The sequence below is a fragment of the Cyprinus carpio genome, chromosome A4 (genome assembly GCF_018340385.1).
Source record: "Cyprinus carpio isolate SPL01 chromosome A4, ASM1834038v1, whole genome shotgun sequence".
Lineage (NCBI taxonomy): Eukaryota > Metazoa > Chordata > Actinopteri > Cypriniformes > Cyprinidae > Cyprinus > Cyprinus carpio.
Window position 1 is genome coordinate 14,146,714 of NC_056575.1, and position 26,990 is coordinate 14,173,703.

The 26,990-nt window shown below is 38.3% G+C and overlaps 1 protein-coding gene across 10 annotated transcripts in view; it reads left to right on the forward strand.

Annotated features, from left to right (window-relative positions):
- LOC109076864 (neuron navigator 3) overlaps positions 1-26,990 on the forward strand; it is a 282,801-nt gene that overhangs the window by 163,014 nt on the left and 92,797 nt on the right. For 9 of the 10 annotated variants that reach the window (XM_042742261.1, XM_042742270.1, XM_042742254.1 and 6 more), the window contains 2 exons: positions 25,733-25,850; positions 26,499-26,551. In XM_042742261.1, the coding sequence (XP_042598195.1) occupies positions 25,733-25,850; positions 26,499-26,551 (171 nt within the window). Of the gene's footprint in view, positions 1-21,391; positions 21,538-25,732; positions 25,851-26,498; positions 26,552-26,990 lie in introns of those variants that run through there. The other variant, XM_042742277.1, reaches the window with a different exon arrangement.

The following is a 26,990-nucleotide window of genomic DNA, read 5'->3' on the forward strand; positions in this document are numbered from 1 at the left end:
GTACCTACAATTTCAGTCATCACGTCACTGTTCTGAACTTTACCATGTCCTGACATTGAAAACCGCTCTGCTAGATCATAGGGGTTGATAGGTTTTGTGGAACAGCTTTTCCACCGGATTCTCGGAATTTGAGAGCATTGTGGAAAGTAGTTTCTTACAAGTATCCCACACACAATACTGACCCCTAAGCCAGAGTAGATATTTTCAAAGTTTGTGGTTAATTACTCTTGTAGCCCCAAGTACCCCAGCTATGATCTCCAGCCATGATACACTGTTTGCTTGAGGCTACACATATTCATTGAGCTTTGCATTTGCGTTTATTAATTAGGGAGGTGATAGAGAGAAAGTGTGTGGTAATGATGTTCACACTGTCTGTTCTCTTTCCAAGGTCAAGATGCAAATGCCAGGTTTGCTTGTTTAAGATCAGCACCTCTGCCAAAGTATCTGTGGAAAGTCTTTTCTTCCCTGTGTTAAAATAAGTAAAAGAAAAACCTAATCTGTGGTCAGGAAGAACTTTCTTTGTGAGCTCGGAGTCTCTTAGCATAGTACACCTTGTTAGAGCTACTGAATTCAGTACTGTTGTGTTTATTATTAGTTGTTAGTGCCCTGGATAATAACTATGCCATGCACCAGTGTTCTGTTTTATTTTTCGACCTCATCTGCCAATAATTTATTTGCAAATTTATTTGCTGACATCCCTTCTAATCTCCAGCTGTTGGGCTTTTGGCAGGCATGCAATTTTCGAAATCCCTGGGTGGAATTGTGAAAGTTGATCTGGCATTTTTAGACACAATATATATAAGGTGTCTTATGCCACTTTAAAGTAGAGGTTTTCTCGGGTCCTATAATCTGTACCCGACCCGATTCGACCTGAATCACTTCTTACCCGAACCCGAGCCCTGCTGACTGATTTGGCCACTTCTCCATTACTTTGATTTATTTAACATTTATTCAATTTATTATTAGGCTACTTTATATTAGTGTCTTCCTTGATGGGTACTAGTTAGCCTATTTCTGAGCTCGGCTTTCAATTGTGACTAGTTGATTTAAAAAACAAATGTGATAGTTTGATAAAAAATAAATCGATAGCCTAATAATTCATGGATTCACTAGTGTTGTCTGCAACCTGATCTCCGGCAAAAGGCTGCACAAAAAAAAGAAAAGCCCTGCATGAACATGCAGCATAATGAAGCGAGTGGATTTTCCTGATGGATCTCATATTTATAATATGATTTTTATGTGCGAGTTTACAAACGTATCCTCATTTTCTATGTGCGTTCCTTACTTAACATGAAAGTGAAAGTAACCTACGCGTTGGGGATCATTTAAAAGAATTCAGGTCTTATTGGATCCATTTGGAAAAAGCATGTTTATTTTAAATTACCTGAGACCCGAGGCCACTAATACAGAACCCAACCCGTTTCCGAGGTACTCGTTGAAGTATTGGACCCGAATCTGCTCGGGTCTCGGATCGGACCTTGGGTTTTCAGATCCAAGTGGACCCGTGAAGACCTCTACCTTGAAGCCTAACAGGGAGTGAGAAATGGTGAATATGGCTGCATTAATGAGTCAAAAGAGGAACATGGACGTCGCAGTCCTGCAGAGAAGGGTATATCCAGATGGGCAACACAGGTTCTGTTTAGACATGGGCATGTGGACGATAAGAACACACCATATCCATTCAGTTTGCTGATGATAAGATAGAAGGCTTTGATCCTATGACTCACGACTGGACAAATACACATAGGCCTACATTCACAATCATAGACAAGCAGACAAATCTACAGACTCATGCAGCTGACTTAAAACAACCACTTCCATGGTACAGTCATTGACATTCCCACATCAAGAACTGGTTTGATGATAGTTATGCAATATCATCTGGCAGAGAGAGTGTGAGAGAGGGTAGGGGAGTTATTAGCAAACTCTTCTTTAAAACTGCTGTGATTGCATCCATGCTTTCTCTGTCCTCATTCCCACAATCCACTGTCTCACAGGAAACCATGAATCTCTACAAAGTCTCAGAGGAAACACAAGATCCAAATGTGAGAAAGGTTTGTTTTCTTGAATTAGTGTTGCAGTAAAGTGTTTAGTATCATGTTTTACTGCTAAACTGAAGATGGTTCCTGTTGCTACTGGCTTAACTCGATTGGCCCGTACAACAAGAACACACATTCCCAGAGAATAGGTTGCACATAAACTGCACTGTATGTGTTATGCTTTTATGAAATATGACTTCAAAGTCTCTGTGTCAGCTTTGATGAAATACAAACTGCTGTTTCAGTTGAGTGTCAGGGTGTACTTGTGTTCTCGTCTCTCTCAGTGGTATCTGCCGGTGTACACTTACAGATAGACGGCAGGGTCATCCGGAGCGCTGTGTGATCTGACACTGTGGGAGAGATACTTTGATGCCACCTTCATCTTCCCACAGCTTCCAGACAACTGTCTTCCAGTCCTTTCTTGTCTTCTTAAGAGAGCATAATATATTGCCTGAAAGATAAAACAGAGCTAGTGTCTCCAGGGCTGCATATGTATGAGCTTATAAGTTTTTGTATGTGGGCCCTGTTAAAAAAACACAATTTTTCAAACAAAAACAACATTGTTACCATGTATAACCATGTCGTATTTTGTTTGTTGCACTGCTGGAACACACCACTTACTGGAAAACCCGATCATTCCAGCATAAGGTGGTCCAGATTGTTTTTGAACAAGATAGGTAGTATGTTGCTGCTCCAAATTGGTCTATCGGCTCAAATCAGCTTTATGAAGTTGGTGTACTAGGTTGAAACCAGGTGTACCAACTAACTGATCAACTACCTGGACTGAATTGGGCTCAGAATGATTAATTTGGACCAACTGTAAACCATGTAGAACTAGCTACCACCTTAAACTGGGTTTCATTGCATTTTCCACAGGGTAAATGTACTGTACATTTCATGCCAGTTGAAAGCATACACCTCCCCTCAAGATATGTTCCAGAGAGGCTTTTTTTTAAAGCCACCTGTACTCTCTTAAGGCACTACAAAAAAAGCCATCAATACATCAATACCTGTCGACCTTAACCCATGTGCAGCTTCTTTGTTTGAAGTCTTATTCTTCACCTCAGCTGGAACTGATACCAAAGAGCATCTCTATTTATCTCCATCGCTCTAGATAGTCAGTGATAAGCTGGAAGCCGATTAAAAAAGCCTTAAAGACATAATGAAACTATAACCAAGGCCGTAAAAGTGCTTTCCTTTAGATCAGTCACTGCTGATGGGAGGAAACGATCAGCACCTGTTTGGACCAGATCCAGATTATTGTTTTCCCTGAGCTGTTGTTTATGATGGGGCCAGCATTGACTCCCGTGATCGCCGATGTTTTCGCTTTCATATCTCTCATGTTGTGTAAGAGGTTTACACTTGCTGGAAATCATCCAGAAACATGAAAAGTGAGAGTGTGACGGAAACTTTAAACTACTTAGTGTTGTCCTTTATGTAGTAGTGGTAATGTCTCCTCTGATCCACCACCTGCATGCACTGTTTCTCAAAGCTTGGGCTTGAATTTGTCAAAATGATATGAAAATATTCTTGGATTCGGAGATAATATAATGTATTATACAGTTGTTTAGGGATTTCTCTTTAGTTTAGTTTTTCTCTCTCTCTCTATTTAGCTCTGTTTCTTTGAGTTTCCCAATACTGTTGTGTTCCTGAGAGGCAAAGAAGGAGGAAGAGGAGTGGGAGGAAGGGTAGTTAGTTTGGGGTCAGCTAAGGGAGCTGGCTGAGGTCATGTGAACGGAAAAGCTTAGATGAGAGAAGATCTTTCTGTATCCGGGAGGATTCTTTTTGGAAACAAATTCTTCAGGCATTTCTTGTGCATTCTGAGGCAATGTGGGTTTGAAAGTTCAGAGCATGTTAGTAAGCCATGAGCTTGCTGCCTATCTACCTGAGTGGAACATGACTGGTCAAACTGGTCATGTGGTTTCTGCTTCCGCTCCACTGATTCACTCGCTCGCTCGACTTGGATCAGCAGGCAATATGACTTTGCAACTAAGGCACTAGAGAACAGTCTATGAGTGTGACTGTATGTGTGTGTCTCTGTGTTCTTGCTTGTGTTCTGCTTATGTATGTGTGTGTTTGGAATATCATACTACTCAATTTATTTCTGCAGTATATATTATGCACATTGTGTGTGCATACTAAGTATGCAGGATTTTATGTAGAACACAATAAAATGGATACTGTATCCCACAATGCATCATGCTTGACTTGACTTTTGATTCTTTGTTTTCTTGACTCAGTATTTCTTCAGACTGCTAGTATTCCATTCCAAACATATAACCTTTGTGTGTTTACATCCTTTTACAATTAGATCAAATGGGAAATAGGAAACAACCAAAAAGACAGTCCGAGAAACAACAACAAGGCTCAATCAAACATCCTTCCACATGCATCTTATTAATAGATCTCTGTTCTCTCTGAGGAGCACCTGATGCACGGCTCATCAGGAACAAATCCCCATCAACTCCAGCTCACTCATTTCCTCATGATAAACAGATTCAAGGCTCTTTCTCTCTCTTTTATCTCTTGATACACAGCACTGATGTTGTGTGCTCATCAGGAAGGAAGCCCACTCCTCCGTTACCGTAGCGACCAAATGCGTAAAACCCCACTAATCTAGTGACACACTGAGCTGATTGTATCCGCTGCTCTGAATTCGATTAGTCAAGGCTGCTGCAATAAGATAAGAGAGAGCACTGTCTTAGACTGCATTGGTTATACTGTTTAAGAGTCAAGGTGACTGATAAGACTCTCAGATTCAGTTGCCGTCAATGGATATTGTGTCTTAATACGTAATTTGTCCATGTTGTTGTGTTTCGATGCAAATCTTGACCAGTTATTCTAATTAAACTCTGTGTTAAGCCCTTTAGTTGCGGAAATGAAGCTGATATATCGGAGCAGTTGTAGTCTAATGTCATTTCCTCAACTGGAGAATGATATCCTGTCCATGTTAATGTCTTTTGACATCACTCTGTGTGGTTTAATTGTCTTCACATGCTCATTCACTGACATTTGTTCTTCGTTGCATTCTTTCCCACAGTGAAAACAAAATACAAACACCAGCTGCCACAAATCAGTTCTTACTTTCTCATCAGGCCTCCCCAGCATATTAAAGAAACAGATAGCAAAGTGCTCATTTGTTCATTTATTCATTTGGTCTATATGGTGTGTTTGCATATATATATATATATATATAGAGAGAGAGAGAGAGAGAGAGAGAGAGAGAGAGAGAGAGAGAGAGAGAGAGAGCAGAGTTTAGCTGGTGGTCCTATGTTAAATCATATGCATGTGGGGGCACAGACATGGCGGTTCACCCCTCGCTGTCCACAACTGCTGATAAATCACGTGAAGGTTTGTGATACAAGCTCTTAGATCTTCGGACTTAATCCCTCTAAAGAGAGACTGCGAGTGAAAGTTTAACAGATATCTGCCTGCTGGGACCATTTTTTGCCCATGAGATACTTGTGCAGCTCACCAAAATGGCAGGTATTTAGCTAGTGACGGTGAGGGAGATGAATGGATGGAGAAGTCAAACAGAGAAGAGATAAGGCCAATATTTACCCATATAATAGCCCAGCCCAAGGCTGCATACCTGCCCTGCTCATCTGACCTCACGGGGCATGTGGGGGGGTGTGGGAAAGAGACAGGAGATTATTACTGCCTCAGAGGCACGGGATATATAGCAGAGCTCCATAAAGACACACAAAGTTGTGTGTCAGTTTTATTGCTGATATGAACATTATGAGGAGGACTTGCAGTCTTTGTCTAAAGCACTTATTAACTGAATAAACTGTAGTTTTTCTCATGAGATACAATCTTTGTGAATTTTCAGTTCAGTTTTAATTGTTAATTTGCAGAAAGGGAAAGGCAGACAGGAAAATGAGAATCAAATTAGCACCTCAGGTTAAACTAAAATCCCTCTTCATAACCAGTTTTTATTATATATGGTTCCTAAATTGGTTATATGGCTCTTTGGAGGGTTCCTGATGTCATCATTTTGAATGTTTTTTGAAATATTTTACAAATATTTACAAAAAAAGAGAGAGAGAGAAAGAAAGAAAGAAAGAAAGAAAAAGAGCAAGAAGCATTTAATTAAATCTGAAAGACTGAAAAAGTATTTTCTTGTAAAACATTCCAGTAATATTTGTTTTATTTACAATTTAGAAGTAATCATTTTTTACAGTGTATAAAAAGTTGTATATATAAATACCATTTATAAAGTGAAATAAAAAATAAATACATTTCTAAAGAACTAGACATTGTTTGTGGAACTTAAAGAAGTTAAGTTAAAGAGGTTAAAACCATTTAAAACAGAACCCATAACAAAACTGGTTCACTTTAATTAATGGGTTCTCCTAACACCACAGGCTGCGTCCTGAATGGAATCTGATAGGGATATTGTTTCAGGGCTTTTTGTCCTTTGTTTTTATACACACATGATCACAGAGAACATCAGGCCCGATGCTTGTGCAGATTTTCACAGAGAGTTTCCCAGCTCTCCTCAAAAGTGCATGTTTGACACGGCTCCACTTCTGCATTCAGGGCACATGTGAAACAAAGCAGCAGGTGCTGGAGCTTCTGGGAGCCGAGAAGTGTGAGGGATCAAGTTCCTGTGGGAGAACTCTGGGTCTGTATGGAGCTATAGCACTTTCATCAGGTGCGCCAGTAAGTAGATGGGAATGACTGAACGCTTAGCCCATGTGTGATCTGAAAGAGATGAAAGAGACCGTTTTCTTAGCACTAGGCTGTGTGTGAGTGAGTGTGTATGTGAGCATTTCAGGGGTAAGATGGGTTTGTGGTGACAAGGGCATTCCCCCTACGGCAGCAAAATATCACTTTTCTGCCCATTGGGAAGAATTACCGACATGAACCACAGAAACCAGCAGTTGGGTTTGAGTTACAGGCAGCAGATTTAAAGACCTTTTCTGAGCAGGCTGTATCATTTACAAAGCATTCCCCAGGACTGCATTTTTATCGGTCAGTATGACTCATGAGTTGGGCCAGAGAGCAGATTTTCACTGTCAATGCATGTTGTTTGGAGTTTTTTTTTTTTTTTCTAGTTTGTGCCAGTTTGCCAGCCACATCACCAGAGATGAACGTTTTTGGTTTTGTGACGATTAGTGGTTTCTCTCTCTCAGAAAATCATCACGCTCTCAAAAAGTTTGTTTTATTTGTCGTTTTGCGCTCAAAGAGACCAGGATTAGAGTCTGATGAATGAGTTTAAGGCGACCAATAAAAACCTCCAACAGAGCTGCCTGAAATTGATACATGATCCAGAGACAAAAAAAAAAAAAAAAAAAACAGTTAGGGGGAGGCAAAAATTTAGAAAAGCCTGAGAAAATAAAGAAACTAAAAAAGAAAAAGAGAAGGACAAACAAAAGTCATTTTGTTTGTTTTAAACTGATAGTCTTATTTTTTTTTTTTTCTGTTGGTTTTTTTTTGTTGTTTTTTGTGTTTTATGTTATGTGGTTGCTAGGATTTTCTGAGTTGTTTGTTATTGTTGTATCTAGATTTCTCTCCTTTGGTGGGACTTTTATCATCTGCCAAGCAAAAAGTGAAAGTCTGATTATGCAGGAAAGTTCATTAGTAGTGATGCTCCAGATTATTTTTTACAGAAACACCAGTTTTTTTCTTAAAGCAAGTTAAATGTTACATATTTAATTTTTTTTACATAATGCTACTCTAGCATAATTTTGGTCACGGTGAGGCCCTGAAGTGTGTCCACACTTCTTATCTGTGTTATTTGCACGAAATAGGCAGTAACACAGTTAAAACGTGTCATCAGAGAGGCGCTAATAAAACACTAATATTTTTGCTGTTGTTGACGAATATTTTCAGTTTCTGAAATTTTAATGCATCATTTAATGTTTGATTTGTTTTTTTTTGTTTGTTTTTTATTCAATAACCCCAAGAAATGGCAATATTTAAAATGTTGCATTTTGCAACAGCATCTTTTAAATGTTTCAAATGTCTTCTCCTGTATTTTCATGTGGGATTTAATGGCAGTTGTCCAGTGCATCCAGACAGACACATCTAAACTACACATCTAAACTGCCTCTCCTTTTTCACTCTTTCTTTCTCTGTCTCTCTCACACACACACACACACACTCGTTCTCTGTAGACTTCTGTCAGAACTGATGAATGTATTTCTCAAGAGCCTTTGCTTGATGACTCCGGTGATGCCCCACATTTCAAATTACGAGTGACCGTCACTTTCAACGGCTATTTGGATTGGATAGACGTGCAGTCAGACTTGCCACAACGGATACTCCGCAACATCGCTCCATCATTCCGGCTTCATTCACATCAAACAGACATTTACAGGCCATTAGCCTGTGTCACTATATCACTAGGATATTTACTGGTGCATCTGGAGCAAATTGGTAATAAAGTAATCATACAAAATCACACGGGCCACTCGCCTGCTGCGTCTGTGCCTGCCGCTATGTGAGAACTTAATAGGAATGGAAAGGCGATCTCTCCCTCTGTAGCTTGTGCCCTGCTGCCACATATTGAGATGCTAAATCAAAAACACGCTTAGCTTCATTTTCTTTACAAAGAAAGGGAGAAAAAAAAATCCAGGAAGGGCTGGCTGGAAAATCGATTGTCGCAGTGGCTCACGTTTCCAGTCATATCGGAGTGAGAGAGAGAGAAAGGGAGAATACAGTCTGGGATGAGACGGCTTTTATATCATATTATGTCACCAGGCAACTCAGCACCTGATTCTCTCATCAGTTTACCAGACAAACCCCTTCCCTCCTCTTTCCCAGTTTTTTTTTCTGTTAGATGGGAGAGTACAAATGCTGGCCTAGTGCCCTAAATAGAACACCAGACTTCTATAGAAAATAAAGAAATTTACAGTATATTTTTATTGTATACAAACCATTATAATGAGGCAATATAGTGTTTTGAGTTCAGTATATGCCAAAAATATTTTTTAATAAATAATTACAGTGAGAAATTTAGTTTATAAACTTCAAAATGCTCAATGTTTCAATAGTATGCCTAGTATCTTTACAGTGCATTAACTTACATTGTACAGTAAGTGCCTCACATTTTTTAATCTTTTTTTTTTTTTGGCAATCAACATTATGCCACCAATGCCTTCAATTGAACTGATCTTAAATTAAACTGAACCTGAAATTTTCATTTAAAGAAAAAATGGCATAAGAATGCTTATTTTAATAGTATATTGAGAATAGTCACCACTAAAGGATGGTTTTAGTGGTCTACAAACCATTAGCCATGACTACATTGATAATATAACCCAGCCTCAAGTGCCTTATTGCTTTTATAAAACAGTTATGCTGTAGTGAATGATCAGCATCCAATACTCATTTTATGTGTGGAATTTCAGCAGATATTTGCAAGGAAAAAGGTCCATATATTGTTGATAATATAGTGATGTATGTCAATTTCATTCTGTTGATCTGTGTGGCATTTCGCATTACCAAATGAACCTTATTTTTGTGGGGAAATATTTTTACCTTCTGAAAAATTCCCAATCATTTGGATTCCTATTAAAATGGCTGTATTTTGCCTACAAAGATTCAAGTCAAACAGAAGTCAGTGTGATAATAAGTGACAGTTGTTTTCTTGTTTGTAAAGTTCTCAGTAATGGTTTGAGAAACTGTCTTTATGAATATGATATTTAGTGACATAGTGTAGTGACGTGACATACAGCCAAGTATGGTGACCCATACTCAGAATTCGTGCTCTGCATTTAACCCATCCAAAGTGCACACACACAGCAGTGAACACACACACACACCGTAAACACACACCCAGAGCAGAATGCAGTAAAGTAATAATACTGAGCATAGTTTTGTTGTGTTCACGTGTATTTTTTTAAAGCTCTTTTGTTTCCATGGTGATGCAGAATGTCGGTGCAGTGAGGTTAAGGACAGTTGAGGTGATTTTTTTATTTTTCTGTTTTCATTGTCCCACGTGCTTATTCAAATACGGGTCAGGTTCACGTTTACTAAAGCATCAAGACATGCTGTGCTCTTCATGAAGGACAGATGTGTTTCTCTTTTTATAGTTACGTATAGTGAAAATCCAGATGTGCATGCTACTGAAATTTGTATTAATTCATTCATTCTTTCATTATTATTATTTTTCATTCATTGATTCATACATTCATTCAGTGTGTTCATTGTGCTTGTTTCTTCATTCATTATTTGTTAATTTGTCCATTTGTCCATTTTTCTTAATTCAACTCTGTTCGTTCATTCATTCATCCATCAGTTTGTTCACTTGTCGGTTCATTCATTCATTCATTAAATATTCCAACACGCTCATGCACATTCCTGTAGAACTGGCAGTGACAAATTAAAGTCCTGAGAGATATTTGGACCCAAATGCCATGAAGTTTTCAAATCCAGTCTTTTTTCATCCCTCTTTAATGTATTCAGCATTCACGCATATATCAAGTTAAAGATCATAAATCAAGCCCATAACTAAAAAATGACATATAGTTAATCAAAATGCTTGTATATTCTATGTACTCAACAAGACTTATTAGAAAAATGTGTTTATTTAGTTTCAGTCACGTGGTCAGGAAAGCTGGAATATTATTCATTTTATTCACTTTTCATTTAGCTGTGGTGGCCCACGATTCTTAGAGTTTACGCACTGAACTCAGGAGGAGAGTTCTGGGTCAGTGCAAAGGCTACAAAGGGCCGCTGAGAAGTTCTCAACACTCAACCAGCTGAACTGACAAGCCATTACTGTTGTAATTTTAGATCTCATTTTTTTCTTTCTCTACGACTGCAGAGTTGACTGTGGGTCAAGACAGACAGCAAATAGAAGGCCTGAGATTGAGAGTGGATAGGGTGTCCTCAATTCTAAATTTTGGATGTTTGAGGGTTAGTGTTTGTTATTTTTTTGGGTCTGTTGGTCTCCCAGGGCTTGACTACTGCAGTTCACTCTGGAAGAAATATCATAATTTGGAAAGTTAATAGAAATTTAGGAAGGAGGGAGCGAGAAAAAAGCAACAAGAGGTGTTGACACTCTCCTAAAGAGTTATTTTGAAAGGACTGATGTGATTTTTGACACTCGATTTTCTAGCCAGATAAGGGTTGCCATCTCAGTTTCGCCACCTGCAAACTGCAGAAAGATGGAAAAGGAGAGGGATTTTTTGGGTTTACCCCTCAGGTTTCACCCCCCCTCCTTAGATAGCACTGTCCAAAATGCTTTGCTTCTGTGAGCCACATCATGAGCTCTGATGTTGTTACTGTGTGTTTTAGTGTTTTGAGGAAAATTATATTTTTAAAGAGCAGGTCAGATGGGTTTTTGAAAAATCTCTCTTTTGCAGTTTATAACGTAGCTATCCTTAAATGAAAACAATCTGCAAAGTTGTTAATCAAAAAAGTGCATGATAAATAAAGATATTGTCTCTCAAAAGAGAGAGTCGGTTCTGAATCGCCGTAAACGAGTCGTTATATTTTCGACTCTTTTGCCTGTTTGCCTGTACGTCACTGGGTACACATTTGCATAATCCCCGCCTGCCCAAAGATATTGTCTCTCAAAAGAGCTGCCCACAAACACTTTTGCTATTAGTGCGTTTACATCATGTTGAGAAGACGCGGTGTTCAAGTATACCACAGAATACAATTCGAGCCTTTTGTTGTGGTGCTTGTCATTTTATCAAGAACTGCTTCTCTCCTCTGGGCTTTTTATCTTCGTTGGCTTCTAATTGATACGATACGTTAGGTGTACATTTTCAATTGAGTGCTCATGTGATGTATACCTAGTGCAGCTTTAGGTGTTCCAGGTAAAGCACGATATTACTGTCTTACTGAAGTAGTTCTAAAAATTCACAGTGAACCTAAGAATATGTCGATTATTGTAGACTGACGTTGTTCTAATTACTTTGTTTAATAATAAAGAATGTAGTGTAGCACACAGACTTTATAATAATTGTGAAACTGCTGTTTATTGTGCTGCACTGTCAGTTACAGGGTTAATGCGGGAGAGATGAGTGATTTCGGCTGGTGCTCCTGTGATACAACTGTTCTGCGTTCTGATTAAAAGTTAAGACCAAGCGTCTTTTGTCTGTCGTTCTTCAAACATTACAGTAGACATATTTTGTCTGTATTGTTTAATCAGTTAGTCACGTTAGCACTCGGCTAACGTATCCACCTAGTGTTCACAGTTTAGCAGCTAAACCTTAGCTGTGGGCACGATTCGCTTGCATAAGTGTTTTTGTATTTTATGTCATTATAAGAACGGATTGACTATATTATTGTTTTATGTAAAGGTGCTTTGTCAGTGGTAGCACTGGCTAACTGGCTCAAGGACTCATCTCTGTGGCAATCACAACAGGTTTGGCCAGCTGACCAATCAGAGCAGAGTAGGCTTGAGGAAGGGAGGGGCTTGCTCCGAACTTGCTTGAAACGAATAATTTCCTAATCATTGGCAAATGACTCTAATATTAAATGTATATTCTGAGAAAATTACAATGTTTTTCTGACCTTAGATGCATTTTAAACCTGATGTAGGGGACTCCAATACAATATTGGGACACTTTAAAATACCATCTGACCTGCTCTTTAAGACAGAGTTTAACAATAAAGAGAAAGGAAGAAAGGGTGATGAGGAAGGTCACAGATAAGCTAAGCTGGCGTAACTAAGTGAGCAAAACTTAAACTCTACTGACTGAATCTGGTGATGAGGAAGGTCACAGATAAGCTATATAATAATATATATATATATATATATATATATATATATATATATAAAATTGTTCAACTTGTCTCAGTTCTTAAAAACAAACAAAAAGTCAAGTGGACATTATTATTATTATTATTATTATTAAAATGGGTACGAATTGTAATAGCAATATATGGTTAAATATAATAATAATAATAATTTCATGTTTATTTATTTATGCTTTTTTTCTTTTTTTTTAGTGGTATCAATAGCATGATTCAGAAGCTGTCGATAGAACGTATTTTGAACATTCCTTTCATATGACTCAGAATCATCTTTTTCCTTCTAGCAGCTAGTCTGGCCTTTATAAACATCCTTAAAGTGATCATAAAACTGGGTTTCCCTCTTCCCGTTCCCCTGACAGGTGTGCACTCGTGTGCCTGTGTGTTGCCCCTCTCCTTTCCTGAGCTGATATTGTTATTATAGCTGTGCTGAGTGAAGGAGTGGAAGGCTGAGCTGTGTGCCAACTAGAGCAAAAGCTCTCAGTCGAGTGGAGGAGGAAATTTCATGCAGGAAAGCTGGTAAAGCAGTTCAAGGCGGCAGAGAGGCGTTTTTAGACAGCATCCCAGGGAAATCCTGAACGACTGCAGGGTTCTTTACCTCTGACCTCTGATAGTCACATGACTCAGATAGCGGGAAATGCAGTTGAACCTGAATGAGTCAGCACTGATTAAAGGCAGAGGAAAAAGCTAAAATGAAGCAAATACACAAAAAAATAAGTAGCTGTCAGTTACCAGTGATGAATCACAGAATGTCAGACATGAGTAACACACACACTCATTCGCTGGCAGATGTTTCAAACATCCAGAAAAGAAGCTTTTACTGTAAATGCCATCATTATGGATTACATAAAAGTAATTTAACGTGACATGGTCCACTAAAACTTAATGTCTACCAGCCTCTAACTTGTTAAGTGTCTTAGTGCAGACTCGTGCTATCCATCAACACACACACACACGATGTCTGGCTTTATCCTTTATATGATGAGTAATGTTGTCCTCTTCTCCCGGAGAGGATTGGATGACTGCTATTTAAAGAGGTGTTCGGTCATGACGTCAGTTTTTAGGCCAACCTTGAAGACTAATTCACCATTGGTTCCCTCAGGAATTTCTAATAGGTTTTTAGAATAGTGCATGTAGATTGATTTTTGCATTAAAAATGAAATTTCTACATAAGGACTACACCATCTGTCTGATTCATCAAGCACATAAACTGACAACTTGATGGTAGTTGTAGTCCTTATGCAACAACTTTTTAGCAACTTGCATTCTAAACACAATTGGTTCAAAATGTGGCTTTAAAATGGCTTTAATAGACCTTATCAGGGCAGCACCAAGTTTTATGTAAAATGTTTTTTTTTTTTTTCATTATCTGTATATACATATATATATATATAGTATTTTTCCTGTTGAAACATGAAATTTAGGACAGGGGCATATTGATATTCTCATTCTAAACACCATTTGATTGGACATAAATATGTGTAAAGTGAGAAAATTCAATCAGTATCTTCAAGCTTGTCCTGAAAGAGAAAAACAGTGAATTTTAAATGTGTTAGAAATGAATTTTGTCAGCAATACAACACTGGCATCTGGATGGCCTTAAAACTAATGCACATAGACTTAAAGCCAAAAAAACTAATATTGATTTCATTGTGTCTTCAACCACAGACTTTTAACCACAAACTGAACTGCTGTATTATAAAGTGTGTGTGCGTGTATGTGGATCTTGGAGGTCACGGCAAACCCAAACTCAGCAACCCTGTTCTCGCTGTCAGTAAGAATGATGACAGACCCCACGGATCTGATAGGTGGTCAGCCTTTGATAGGTTCATAAGGTTCGAAGCGCAGAGATATACAGCACTGGTTTATGACAAGGCTTTTGTATCAAATTGTAGCCATTATTCTTTGCGTTCGGTTTCACTCTCAAATGACTAATAAGTGGATGAAAATGACTCAGGTTATTTTGGTTTCCTGCTTGTTGGATTCTGGTGTGGGTGAAATTCCAAGCTTTCCCCCCTCTGTCAGATACACCACAATATTGAGTGAAATTGGTGCCCTCTAGTGGGAGCTTCTGGTAGTGGGGTGACAGCAGACAGTCAGGCTCCAAGCAGTCCGGGTGAAGATGCAAATCAAAAAGCCATTAGAGAAAGCCGGCGAGTTAAATCACATTTGTGAAGGTTGCACAGATTGATTTACATAGAGAGAGAATGTGTCTCCTGAATTCAAAGTAACCATAATCCTACTCTCTGTATCCATGGAACATGAGGACGTTTTTACGTCAAGTGTTCAACTGACCAGCCCACATAATTACTGATTATAAAACCAATTAAAGTTACTTCAATGTGACAGGAATGGCAGACTGCAGCAAATTCCTTTCAGATGAAAAAAGAGCCCCATCTGTATTAAATATTAGTTTAGTGCCACGTCAAAACCAAAGATGAGCTCTGGGTTTGACACTTATCATGTGGCATCCCTTTTGCATCATGGTTATTTGAAAATCAGGGGGTTTTGGGTACAGAAATACTCATGGTAACTACATCACCCATAATTCCTCACATCCAAACGTTACTGGTTTATGATATCAGGGCAGTTCAGATACCTGGCAGCATAATTTGACTTTTGAAGGCTTCAATTATGAAAGTACTTTGGCATTAAATCTAATCAGTAATCTTTCCATGTTTCTGCATTCGGCTTAACCGCAAGTGCCAGTGTTGTGTGTGTGTAGAAGGGGAAAAATATAAAATAAATGAAAAGCAGAGAGTGTGCATTGATATATTTACCATACTGAAGGTCACAGGTTCATGCTATCATTGAGTGTACTGTTATTTTGGTGTGTGTCACTGGTTCTCTCCAGGCTTTGACTCACCTTTAAGTCACGGGTGAGCGTGAGGCCAGACTTAACTGAACACTGTCAGGAAGCGTGACTAATTAACCAGAGGAAGCAGACTCGCTGCAATGCAATGCTGCAATCGGTGCTCTTCCAAATGCAATACATGCTCACTTATATCCTCTTATGGGATGTTAAGTCAGACTACTGATGCAGGAACAAAGTGTGACTCGCCAGGACCCCCACCTCCACCGTACCGGCCAGTCATCATGTATTAACAGGACAGCTTGTGCAGTGTTTTTCTTGATTGGGAAATACAGAGAAAAACTACCGCCCATTATCTTATTGACATCTTTTTGAGGTCAGATAATGATAATGAAATGCAAATCTGTAGCTCTCTTTTAAACCCTAGTGAGTCACCTACATAGACAGCAGCTTTCAAAGTTTGCAACAGTAATAGGACCTTATAAGTGACTGATTTGGAATGCTCTACACAGGCCACACAAACTCATCTGAAGTTCAAGAAGACTTGACTCATAATTGGTTCCAGTACAGTTTGACATAAGCATGTTGCTAAACTAATATAATGTTGCTCTAATAAGCATAAAATGTAATTAATTTAATTACTTTGGACAATTATTATGCTATTCGTTTTGGACGAGTCTTTTATACTCACCTAGGCTGCATACTGTACATTTAATTAAAATAAAGGGGGAAAAAGAAATTTTATGAAATGTTATTACAATTACAAATAACTGTTTTCTATAGCAATACATTTTAAAATATAATTTATTCCTGTGACAGCAAAGTTACATTTTCATCAGATTTTTCCCAGTCTTAAGTGTCACATAATCTTCACATAATTGTGAAGATTTGCTGCTCAAGAAACATTTATTATTATTATCAATGTTGAAAACAGCTTAATATTTTTATTATTATCAATGTTGAAAACAGCTTAATATTTATATATGAATAGAAAATTTTTATACAACTGTCACAACATTTATTTGAACATTTGCAGAAAAAAAAAAAAAAAAAAAAATATATATATATATATATATATATATATATATTGTACAGCTTAATAAATTTTGTAATGCAAATGTCCTTACTTTTACTTTTGATCAATTTAATTTATCCTTGCTGAATAAATTAATTATTTTATTTTATTTATTTTATTTTATTTTGACCTGAAGACCTTTTATTGGTAGCATATTTATTTATTCTAGTGTTCCTATGATGCCTTAAAATCCTGTCTAGTTAGGCAGTCTCTACCCCAGTCCTCCCACACATCAGTCACTTGTTGCAGTCTAGCTGGTGCTCGGTAAAGAGTTGATGGAAGCTAATTACATGTTTGGTATTTACTTTTCTAAACTGGGTGATTTATTTAGTGAAGGTGGCTCTTACAGGTCTGCTGCTAATTATAGAGACATACAAAGAGACAGGAATAGCTTTGTGTCGCTAAGAGACAAAGCATACTAGCTAGTAGAGCTAAGATGCTATTTCTTAAGCCAGAGCCAGCTAAGCCACACGTGCACATTTCCAGATAAACAGTGTGTTTATTCAGATAAAATAGTGAGTTAAGTTGTCTCACACCCCAAATCCTCAGTTAATTAAAGGAGTTTTGAGTAACACTTTTCCCATGAAGTGTATATAAATGCAGTGCTAATGTGCCATTTACTCTATTATGCCTTATGACACACCTTATAATAAGCTATATACTTGTATATTTCAAATCACAGCTATGACACGTATTAATACTTAGTGATTAATTATTTGACTTTTAAAGATAAGTCATTATAGCACAGAATCAACATCACATTTTGAGATTACCAAGTGTTAAAATGCACTGTGCTCATTGAATGTGTAAACACAAGTATTATAATGTATTAACTGCAGCTCCAATTATTGATGGCAACATAAACCCGATTATATGCATTATATAAAGGCTACAGACTTCAGTGTTTGCTGCATCCCAGTGTTACAGTTCACCTTGAGACAACAGAATTATTTAAAGATTTAAATGGTTAAGCTCTATTTCACACTAGATCCCACTGGATATACTTTAATTTTCTAGAATAGCCCTCATTATTCCTTTACACTGAATGAAATGTGCTTACTAATTAGATGACAAATATTTCTCTGGAAGCACTGCCTGTTTTAGTAATGACATGTTTTGAAATGGGGCAGGCCGATGGAGATTCCTTTTTTCTGCAACAGTGGGAGTCAGTGTGACCACATCGTAGGTCAAAGTAAACAAAATCTCCCTGTTTATTATGATTTCTGTGGTAATTGGTTGGATGGCGGAGTGCTGTCACTCAAACTCCACCGAGGTCAAAGTCAGTGTTGTCGTGGAGACTTTTGAGTTGCGACATAAATCTGGTCCTCATTGCAGTTTATTCTGGTCAAGATCCACCAACTTAGGCAAGAAGAGACTTTTTGACGGACATAAAAAGCAACCAATCATGGTTAAAGTTTTGTTTACCACAGTTTTGTCGCTTTTTAGGTTGTGTAAAACCAATCAGATTTGATCCAATCAGATTTTGTCATTTATGCCAAATTTTCCCATCTGAGACTAGGAACAGTGTGTCCTTCACCGTTTGTCCTGCGGAAATGCATTGAGCCTTTATAAAATGCCTTCAGTTTCCATAACTCCCGAATGTCACTTCAAGAATACGGCTTATGTACTTTCTTCCCTCAGATTTCTGTTCCTAGCTTTCTTAATCTCTGTATCTTTCTGTCCCTCCTTCTTGCTTTCTTTCTCTTCACTTCTGTTGATTGACATCTAGAAGAGAATTTTAAGACACTGGCGCCCCTGCCGTGAGCGCCTTCAAATCTCTGTTTCAACTCTCATCAAACAAGTGTGCTTTGTTGGCATGTGTCTGTGTTACAGATCGAAAAACTTTCCCACTTTTCCAGGCTTCATAAAAGTATTTTAAAAGTTTTAAAACTGAGTGTTTTGTATTTCTGTTAAATCAGATTGGATTTGCATACTGTGGTACATATTTTTTAAATCATAGTATTAATTTGTATAATTTAATATATTTACTATAGTGCAATAATATAAATAATATGTTTTTTAGAAAAAAAATAATTTATTTTATTTATTGGTGAAATGTGGCCTAGACATGTTCTTGAAAGGTTTTGTGTGGGAAAACAGACACACCTCAAGTTTTATAGACAAACTATAACCCATTTGCATATGAGGAAAGGTATTCGATTTGTTTCTTGGCAGAAGTTCCAGTCATTAACAAGTGGCAGGGTTACAAATGTGTTTGCTTTTACAATGTGTTGCATTATTTTCCACTTAAAGGGGGATTTATTTATTTTTTTTTCTGTACGGTGCTCAAAGGAGAAGAGTTTGGCTGTGAGTGTTTGTCGACACTTAATGAAGTGACCATGGGGCTGACAGATGCTATTATTGGGAACATTAAGTGAGATGAAGGGCTACTGGCTCCCTTGGACAAGATAATGATGTTTGTGCTGGAAAGAGGAAAACCAGGTGCTGTTTAAAGATGCATTGAGAAGAAAGGTTTGGCATGGTGATATCTTCCAGATGTGTCCAGTTTGGTTCATGCATTAAATCTCTCAAGGTGTCAACGTAGACAACCATGTTGCATAATAATGTTTGAAATATTTATCTTCGCTAGTAGGCAGTATGCTAGTAATCTATTTCAACAGACTTGAAACTGCATTCCCCATATGAACACTCAGGCTCAATGAATCACCGCTAAACCATGGCTCAAACAGAGAACCTTTCACTGTTGATCACAAACAAGTATTATATCTAAACTTTTACCATTATCTAACCTTGTTTTGCATGCATCATCATCCATTGATTTTTATGGTCTTCATCACTCTGGAGAATATTCTGTGAAGATGTATAATCAACCTTCAAGCAAACATAATTAACTCCATTGGCAGCTACTGACACTGATTTATTCAGGTCATTTAATGAATCTGGCTGTCGGTTGTGTGGGTCTTCTGTCAAGAGCACGCAAATGGCAAACCTGTTATCTTCCTACGTGCTGGTAATTAACCGATATACAATTAGGAGCTACATTTTGCAAGTTTATTTAGTTACATTTTGAAATATCATCAATGGGCCAATGAGAGTGTTGTTTAACAGAGTGGATAGGGTTTGGCACCCTATTAATTTCACATTCACCGGAAATATGAGGTCTCAAGATGAAGTGCACCTACAAATGCCAACTTTATGCCAAGTCAACAATGATAATGTCATGCCAGGTGAGAGGAAGGGACATTTGTCATGGTCTCACTGGGTTCAAGTTTGTGTGGTTGTCTTGTCTGAGAGCATTTCAGAGGCAAATCTTTCAATGGGACGAGGGGCAGCCAAGGGCCAGCGCACACACAGGAAACTAGTACTGACAGCCCAACTGCCTGCACTTCCTGTCAAAGCGCACAGTGGCGTCTCGTCCTTGCAGAAACGACAAACACTCTCGCCCTTCTCTGCTGAGGGTCTCGTCTGGGAGTGATGTTTGAAGTACACATACACAACCATACACACGCAATAAAACCCTAGACCCCATCCTCTTCTAGTCTCCCCCAAGCCAAATGAGAGAATCACAGCCATATGTCAGCCGTCTGCGCTCCCACTCATGTGGCAGAATGCCGCGCCTCTGTATGAATGGAAAACTACCATGAAATTAATGGAGAAACTGCATCAAACTCAGTGTTGCACAGACTGACGGCTGGTGTGTTATGGGTAAACAGCGGTGACTGTGTTTGCTGCCGCCTCAGCCCTGATTCAGCAAAGTCTTGTTCGTCTCTCAGTTACAGTGTCACAAGATGATTCCTTTTCCTCGAGGTGTCACTCTGTCTCTGAATACTGCAAACACATTCTGTACGCTCTCCCTCTGCAGCACAGCCTACCTTTATTTGATTATTTGTATATGATTAAAATATTTCATCTTCCCCCCTCATGTTGTTCTAAACTATGACTTTTTCTGTAAAACACAAAAGAAGATTTTTTTTTTTAAATCCCTGTTTTTTATTTTATATATATATACAGTGAAAGTCAGTGGGGTGTAATGTTGTTTTGGACAGCATTTCTATTGTATAAAAAAAAAAATTAAAAAAAAATAAACTCTTCAGAATATATTTTGTGTTCCACAGAGGAAAGAATGTCATACAGGTTAGGGACAACATGATGGGAAGTAAATGATGACAGAACTGACACTTTTTGCCTATTAAATTTGACACCACCATTCAAAGGTTTGGGGTCATAAATTAATACTTTTATTAATTAAGGATGTATTAAAATGATCAGAAGTGACAGTAAAGTAAATTTATAAAGATTAATTTTGTTTTTTTTATTTTATTTTGTTTGAACCAGAAAGAATTAGAATTAGAAAAAAACGTAAAAAGGTTCTTAAAAACACTTATATCAACTGCACATCAACTACAAACATCATCACAACTTCCTGCTTTATTTACCTCTTTCCTTTTGCCTTGGTATTGTTTTCAATTATCATAAATTCCTCTAATAAGATATAGAAGTTTTTACAGTCCCGTACAGTACTATATAACTCAATTTACAGCATTACGCAACAGCCCTCAAGTGTTTCAGGGCTGTTAAGTATTCCATATGCTTGTGAAGTGCCTCATTGTTTATTAACAACACAATTCCATCCCTTTTCCACCCAGTCATGTGATTCATAATCTAAACTTCATCTAAAAACAGTCAAATAAACCCCATATACAGTCTTTGGATCAGTCCGCATGGCGATGAACTCACAGACCCTTCTGGCTGATGCATGACAGCTTTTCTCAGCAGCTGACTCCCCCTGTTGGCTGACAATTGTAATTTCAGTCTTCCAGTACCTGCGCAGTTATAGGCACTGCATAGAGCAGACTGTAGAGAGAGCTGAATGCTGGCGTTTATCAGCGGGACGCTTGGGACGGGGACAACCTGGGCTCAGATACTCGTAAGAGGTACACACACTTCACTTGAGCTTAACTCTAGCAGGCTGAAATGGCAACTGTTAACTGCTTCTTAGAGTTAGGGACAAAGCCAGGGGATTTGTGTTTTTGTTTGATGGATGTGTGTGTGTGTGTGTGTGTTTGTGGATGCATGTATGTGTACGTTGGCAACCTGCTTGCGAGGGGAGGAGGCAGCGCTCATGAATGACAGCCGCATGTGTGTGTGTGTGTGTGTGTGTGTGTGTGTGTGTGTGTGTGTGTGTGTGTGTGTGTGTGTGTGTGTGTGTGTGTGTGTGTGTGTGTGTGTGTGTCTGTTTAATGCTGTGTGAATGCTGAGGGCGGCATAGTTGGGTTTTACAGTGAAGTGATGCATCAGCCAAACAAGCGCTTGCTCATTAATAGAGACAAAACCACAGTGTCAGAGCTGTTGGGATGAATCGAAAATAATGGGTCGCGGGAAAAGAAACAGTGACGCATGATAAATAGCTGTGAGTGAAGTAACGGGGTTCTAGGGCATTAGATTAATGCTGTTTAGATGGGATCCAGCACACATTTGGGGACTAAGGAGCATCGGGACTGACTTTGAGATGTGTTCTTGTTCATGTGAGCTTCTGCCGGTCTCACAGTGGGAAACAGCAGCAAGTTCATTCCCTAAAATAACGGGACAGGGATCTGTTTAACCTTGGCTCTTTGTACTTCCCTCCATGAAACTATCAGATTGAATGACTGCTTTATAACCAGTTTCCTTCTGCCATTACAGTCGCTTACTTACAGCTGCAGAACGTCCCATTTCACCCTCCTTCGTGCCTGAATGTTAATGGGAGCATTGATTAAAGCATTTACAGCATGCTGCTGGTTATCATATGTGCATTGGAGATGACAGCTTGCTTGTAACAGAACTTCTCTTCAGTATACTGTTCATTGCCTAGGCTGATAAAAATCTTAATGGTGGTTTTCAGATAAACCAATCTGTTTCTAAGAAAGTAAATGACTGTGGTAATGGTTCTCTCAGGGAGATTTCATCTGTATCCACTGCTATCCTCATTACCAGTATGCAGAGATGCTCCTTTAGCCTTATTTTAATGAGAATCTCCTCTTCCTCTACCTGTCAGCTTTTTATTTTTAATTTTCATTTTTGCTTATCTTTTAAACCCCAAGTTAAAGCTGAAGCATGTAATTTTTCTGAGGTTAAATACCTTCTCTTATCCCAGCTTAATATGCAGAGACAACCAATTTTCCCTAAAAAGTAAAAAGCTTTGTCTCTGTGGTGCTTTCAAAACATCACTTTTTTTGTTTGGCATCCCAACTGGCCCTGCACTCCAAAATTTGCTCAACCAATAACGTTTGGGGAGTAGTTGTTGGTCTGGCTAATGGTAGGAGTGTTTAGGAAACCTGTTTGAAAACAGGTAGCACAGAAATAAGGCAGCTTTTAAGCAGCATTTCACATGTATAATTTTGACAGACCTTAGCAACATTTTTAACCCTAGTTATGAAGCTTTTATATTCCCAAAAGTAGAGTATATACTGTAGAATGAAACACAGATGTGTAGGACATTACTTATCAAAAAGTATTGCAATCATTAAATATTTATGAACTTTTTATGTTCACAGAAACTCTTTTGTTTCTTAGTCTGAGGGGATGACACAGTAAACAACCAAAAAAAGTCCAGGTTTGTGGTGGTTATCATTGCCTGCTTGCCCATGCTGGTAGTGGCCTTCCCTAACTACACCAAAAAGCATTTCCAAAAGCATTTCCATTGATAGCCATTCAAAAGAAGCTGTGTAGTCTGACTTGAAATAGCATGAAATAGACATTTTTACATTTCTTGTGGTGCCATGAGCACTGTCATTTTCCTACAGCTCTAGATTGATCATTAGTCATATGGCATGAATGGCTCAGATGATTGGCTTACGCATAGCTTTCTCTAGGTTTTTTGCTCACTGTGTGCTGTATTTGTCCAGTTGACGTTATTAACCATTAATATGCAAATATGAACATTAACTCAGAGATACAAATATATTGTGTGAAAAACCTGACTACCTATGATTGTAGTCAGCTACAGTAAAGCATGAACAAGATAGCTGCTGCTAGGTTAACAATTTTAAATGTAAAATGTGCACTAGTCTCTTGCTTTTCCTGTTGTTCTTTGCTCTCTCTCTCTCTCTCTCTCTCTCTCTCTCTGTATGTCTATCTCACTCTTTGTCATTACATTCTCTTGTCTTGCTGTCTCTTCCCATGTCTCACTTGCTTTCTTTGTTGATCTCCGGGCGCTGGAGGCAATAAGAGGAAGACAAAGTGATTTCTCTTTCCTTCTTTTCAAAGGTCCAGATGGACATTTTCTACCCATCGAGCACATGAACAACTGTGGCACTGCGGCACCCCTAGTTCTCTCAGCCCTCCGACAGGCAGGGAAAAGGAGAACAGGGTTGTGCTGCAGAGAATCGCTGTCTTATACTCCACTTCCTTTTCTGACCTTTCAACCACTGCATCAGTTTACCTAACCAACTCACTCAGGTTAAGCCACAGAAATACAAATCCCTTTTACAACCTGGGTCACAGGATGAACCAAAATATCAATATCATAGCCAAACCAGAGCAGAATTCACCTGGTTTTCTAGATGCTGCTGAAATGAGTAAATTCTTTGCTGTTTTCTCTGCTGTGACTGGAGGTGTTGGGATGTGCGGTAGTGTAGCTGTTTGTTTACTCAACTCTCGGAGGTGACTGTGATTTTGGAGTGGTAAGCGGAGGCCTTTATTGGATCTCTTTTGTATTGTGTTGTGTTTAAGTGGGAGGATGACTAAACATCTCTTCATCACCGTTCTTGTTAACAACTCCTCATCATATGCTGAAACCACAACAGACGAAACCTCTGAACTGTGGCATCTTTGAGTGGAATGCTTCCTTTTGCCTGGCGAAGGCATAAATGTGTTGAATTGGTCACTGCGTTTGAGGTGGCGAGAGAGCATGGCTGATCTTTTTTAATTTTATGAGGCATTATAATGTGGTCTAAAATGAAACTAGCTATGTAAATGAAAATTCCTTTGAAATTTAACTGGGTTTGTGGGTGAAAATTAAGTTTACCACTTTAAATACATTTTTGCGTGTCATTCATAACTTTAACATTAAGCAGGGTGCATATTATGAGGGTTTGGAGAGGTCTCTTCACCCTAATTAAGGCTGAAACTGCATAGAAGAAGCATAGAACAAAACGATTGAGGCTATAGCGATATTAGGATGGTTGACCGTTTTCTGTTAGGATCAAAATTGGATGGTAAAGTACTTTGAAAAAACAAATAAAAAGTAAAATATGAGCTGAAAAATATGTAGTCTCACACTGATTTGAAATGTTACAGACAAAAGCCCCATACAGGCAATTCTATTAGTGAGAGGATGTGAGCTCTGAGAGTGTCCCTTGCCACTGGGGTGCTCTCACTTAAGTGGGAAATGGAAAACCGCTTGCCTCATGTGAAATGAGATCCTAAGATCACAATGAAAGAGCAGAGCTCTAAGATTTGTGACATGAGTTTTTAAGGGGCCCTAGAACAGACCCCTGAGGAACACCTATCCAAGGACACCAGGGGGTTGCATTTGTTCATACAGACCTGGTATATTAAGCAATAAATAAGGACTTACTTAATTTAGTGTTCCCTGTATGCTGTTTCAGTGTTTTTGCTGTTACACTTTTGCTGCTGTGAAACAGTTTTGTAAAAACTTAGCTGCACCAGGACTTAGACAATAGTTTAAAAGCTCAGTGTGCAATAACACCATCATTTAGAGAGGAGTCAGCCTTTTGAAAAGTTAATTTGTTGTAAATTGGTACTATCCTTATAATCCACATCTGATTAAATGGATCAGTGGTGTCAACAATTCATGTAAGGGCTGGATTTTATCCTGTAAAAAAAATCCAGGTAATCTATTACAAATGCTGAGGCCTTATTGATAGTTTTGATTAAATTGACCTCATACTCAAGCCGTGTGCTTTGATGGCTAGGTTTTTTTCTTTCTCTTCCTCTCATGTTTTTTTGTTTTCTTAAGTGGTTCTGGTTCTGATCTTTTGTCAATCAAACCACAGAGACCTTTTGCCTGCTTAGGTCCTCTTTGACACAATTCTTTATTAATCATCGTCTGTCTAGAGGCTGTTTTCCTGTTGTATTCATCCATCTTCTGTTCCTTATCAGATTTTTCCCCCCTTATATTCCCTATAGATCTACACTGATTGGGCAAACCATTATTTGGCCAAGTCCGGCTGTCCAAGGCTTATTAAGGACCTGACTCATGACATACCCGATGGAGTTCTGCTGGCAGAAATCATCCAGATAATAGGTAAGGGTACACGCACACACACATACACACACACACACACACACACACACACACACACACACACACACACACACACACACACACACACACAGTGCAGGCTAATAAATCTTCACAGCTCATTTCAGCGATAAAATTATTTGTGTAAAACATAACTACTTACTGGGATTCAGCTATAAGTTATTTTGTTCACGTTAAACTGGATTAGAAGCCATAGGAAATCAGCAACATGAAAACTGAATGACAATTAAAGCATGTGTCTCCCATATGTTCACTTTACTGAGTCCAGAGTGGTTTGCCTTGTGTGTGTCAATCTGTCTTTTTTATTTTTCCTTCTTTCTTTCCCCCATCCCATTTTCCCCTCCTCTGGGCTGTCCTGAAACTTTATTATGAACCTCCATCATACAATGGCAGATCTTATGTCTCGCAACCAACAGCTGATGAATTAACAGCCATTCATTTTCCCAGTGTTTTCTTCCACACTGCAAACATTCACATGCTCATTCAATCGCAAACTCTCAAAAACTGCAAAGACAAACATTATTGCTTCATGAAGGTAACCCGTGGATGAAAAGGCCAGAGGTTGTGGTACACTTCTGTGTTTTGTAAAGCGTGCTGCAGAGATTTAACCCAGCAATGTCTCTGTTGCAGCTAATGAGAAGGTAGAAGATATTAACAGCTGCCCCAAGAGTCACTCTCAAATGGTAAGTTTCTTTATCTTTGTTTTTGTCATAAAACAAGTAATACATTAACAGCATGATGTCTGTTCTCTGCATTATTGTTTCTTTTGTTTAATTTTTATTTTTTCCTGACATATTAACTTTATACCACATCTGCCAGGCCTTTTTTTTTTTACATTTACAAGCTATAAATCATTATTACAGATAAAAATGTTTTGATCAAAAGGCGAAAATATGGTTAACATAAAATTGTGTCTACATATATAGTAAATAAAAAAAAAAAAAACTGAAACTGGAAAAAAGTGTCCAGTTTTACATGCAAACTTTTTCAGTATGTTTTATTTAAGTCACAACAGTATTATATAGCTAATTTTATAGCATATTTCCTGTAAACAGCACATGTCACTGTGTCACTAAGATAAACCAGTCTCATAAAAATGCACCTGTCAGAAAGTCAATAAAA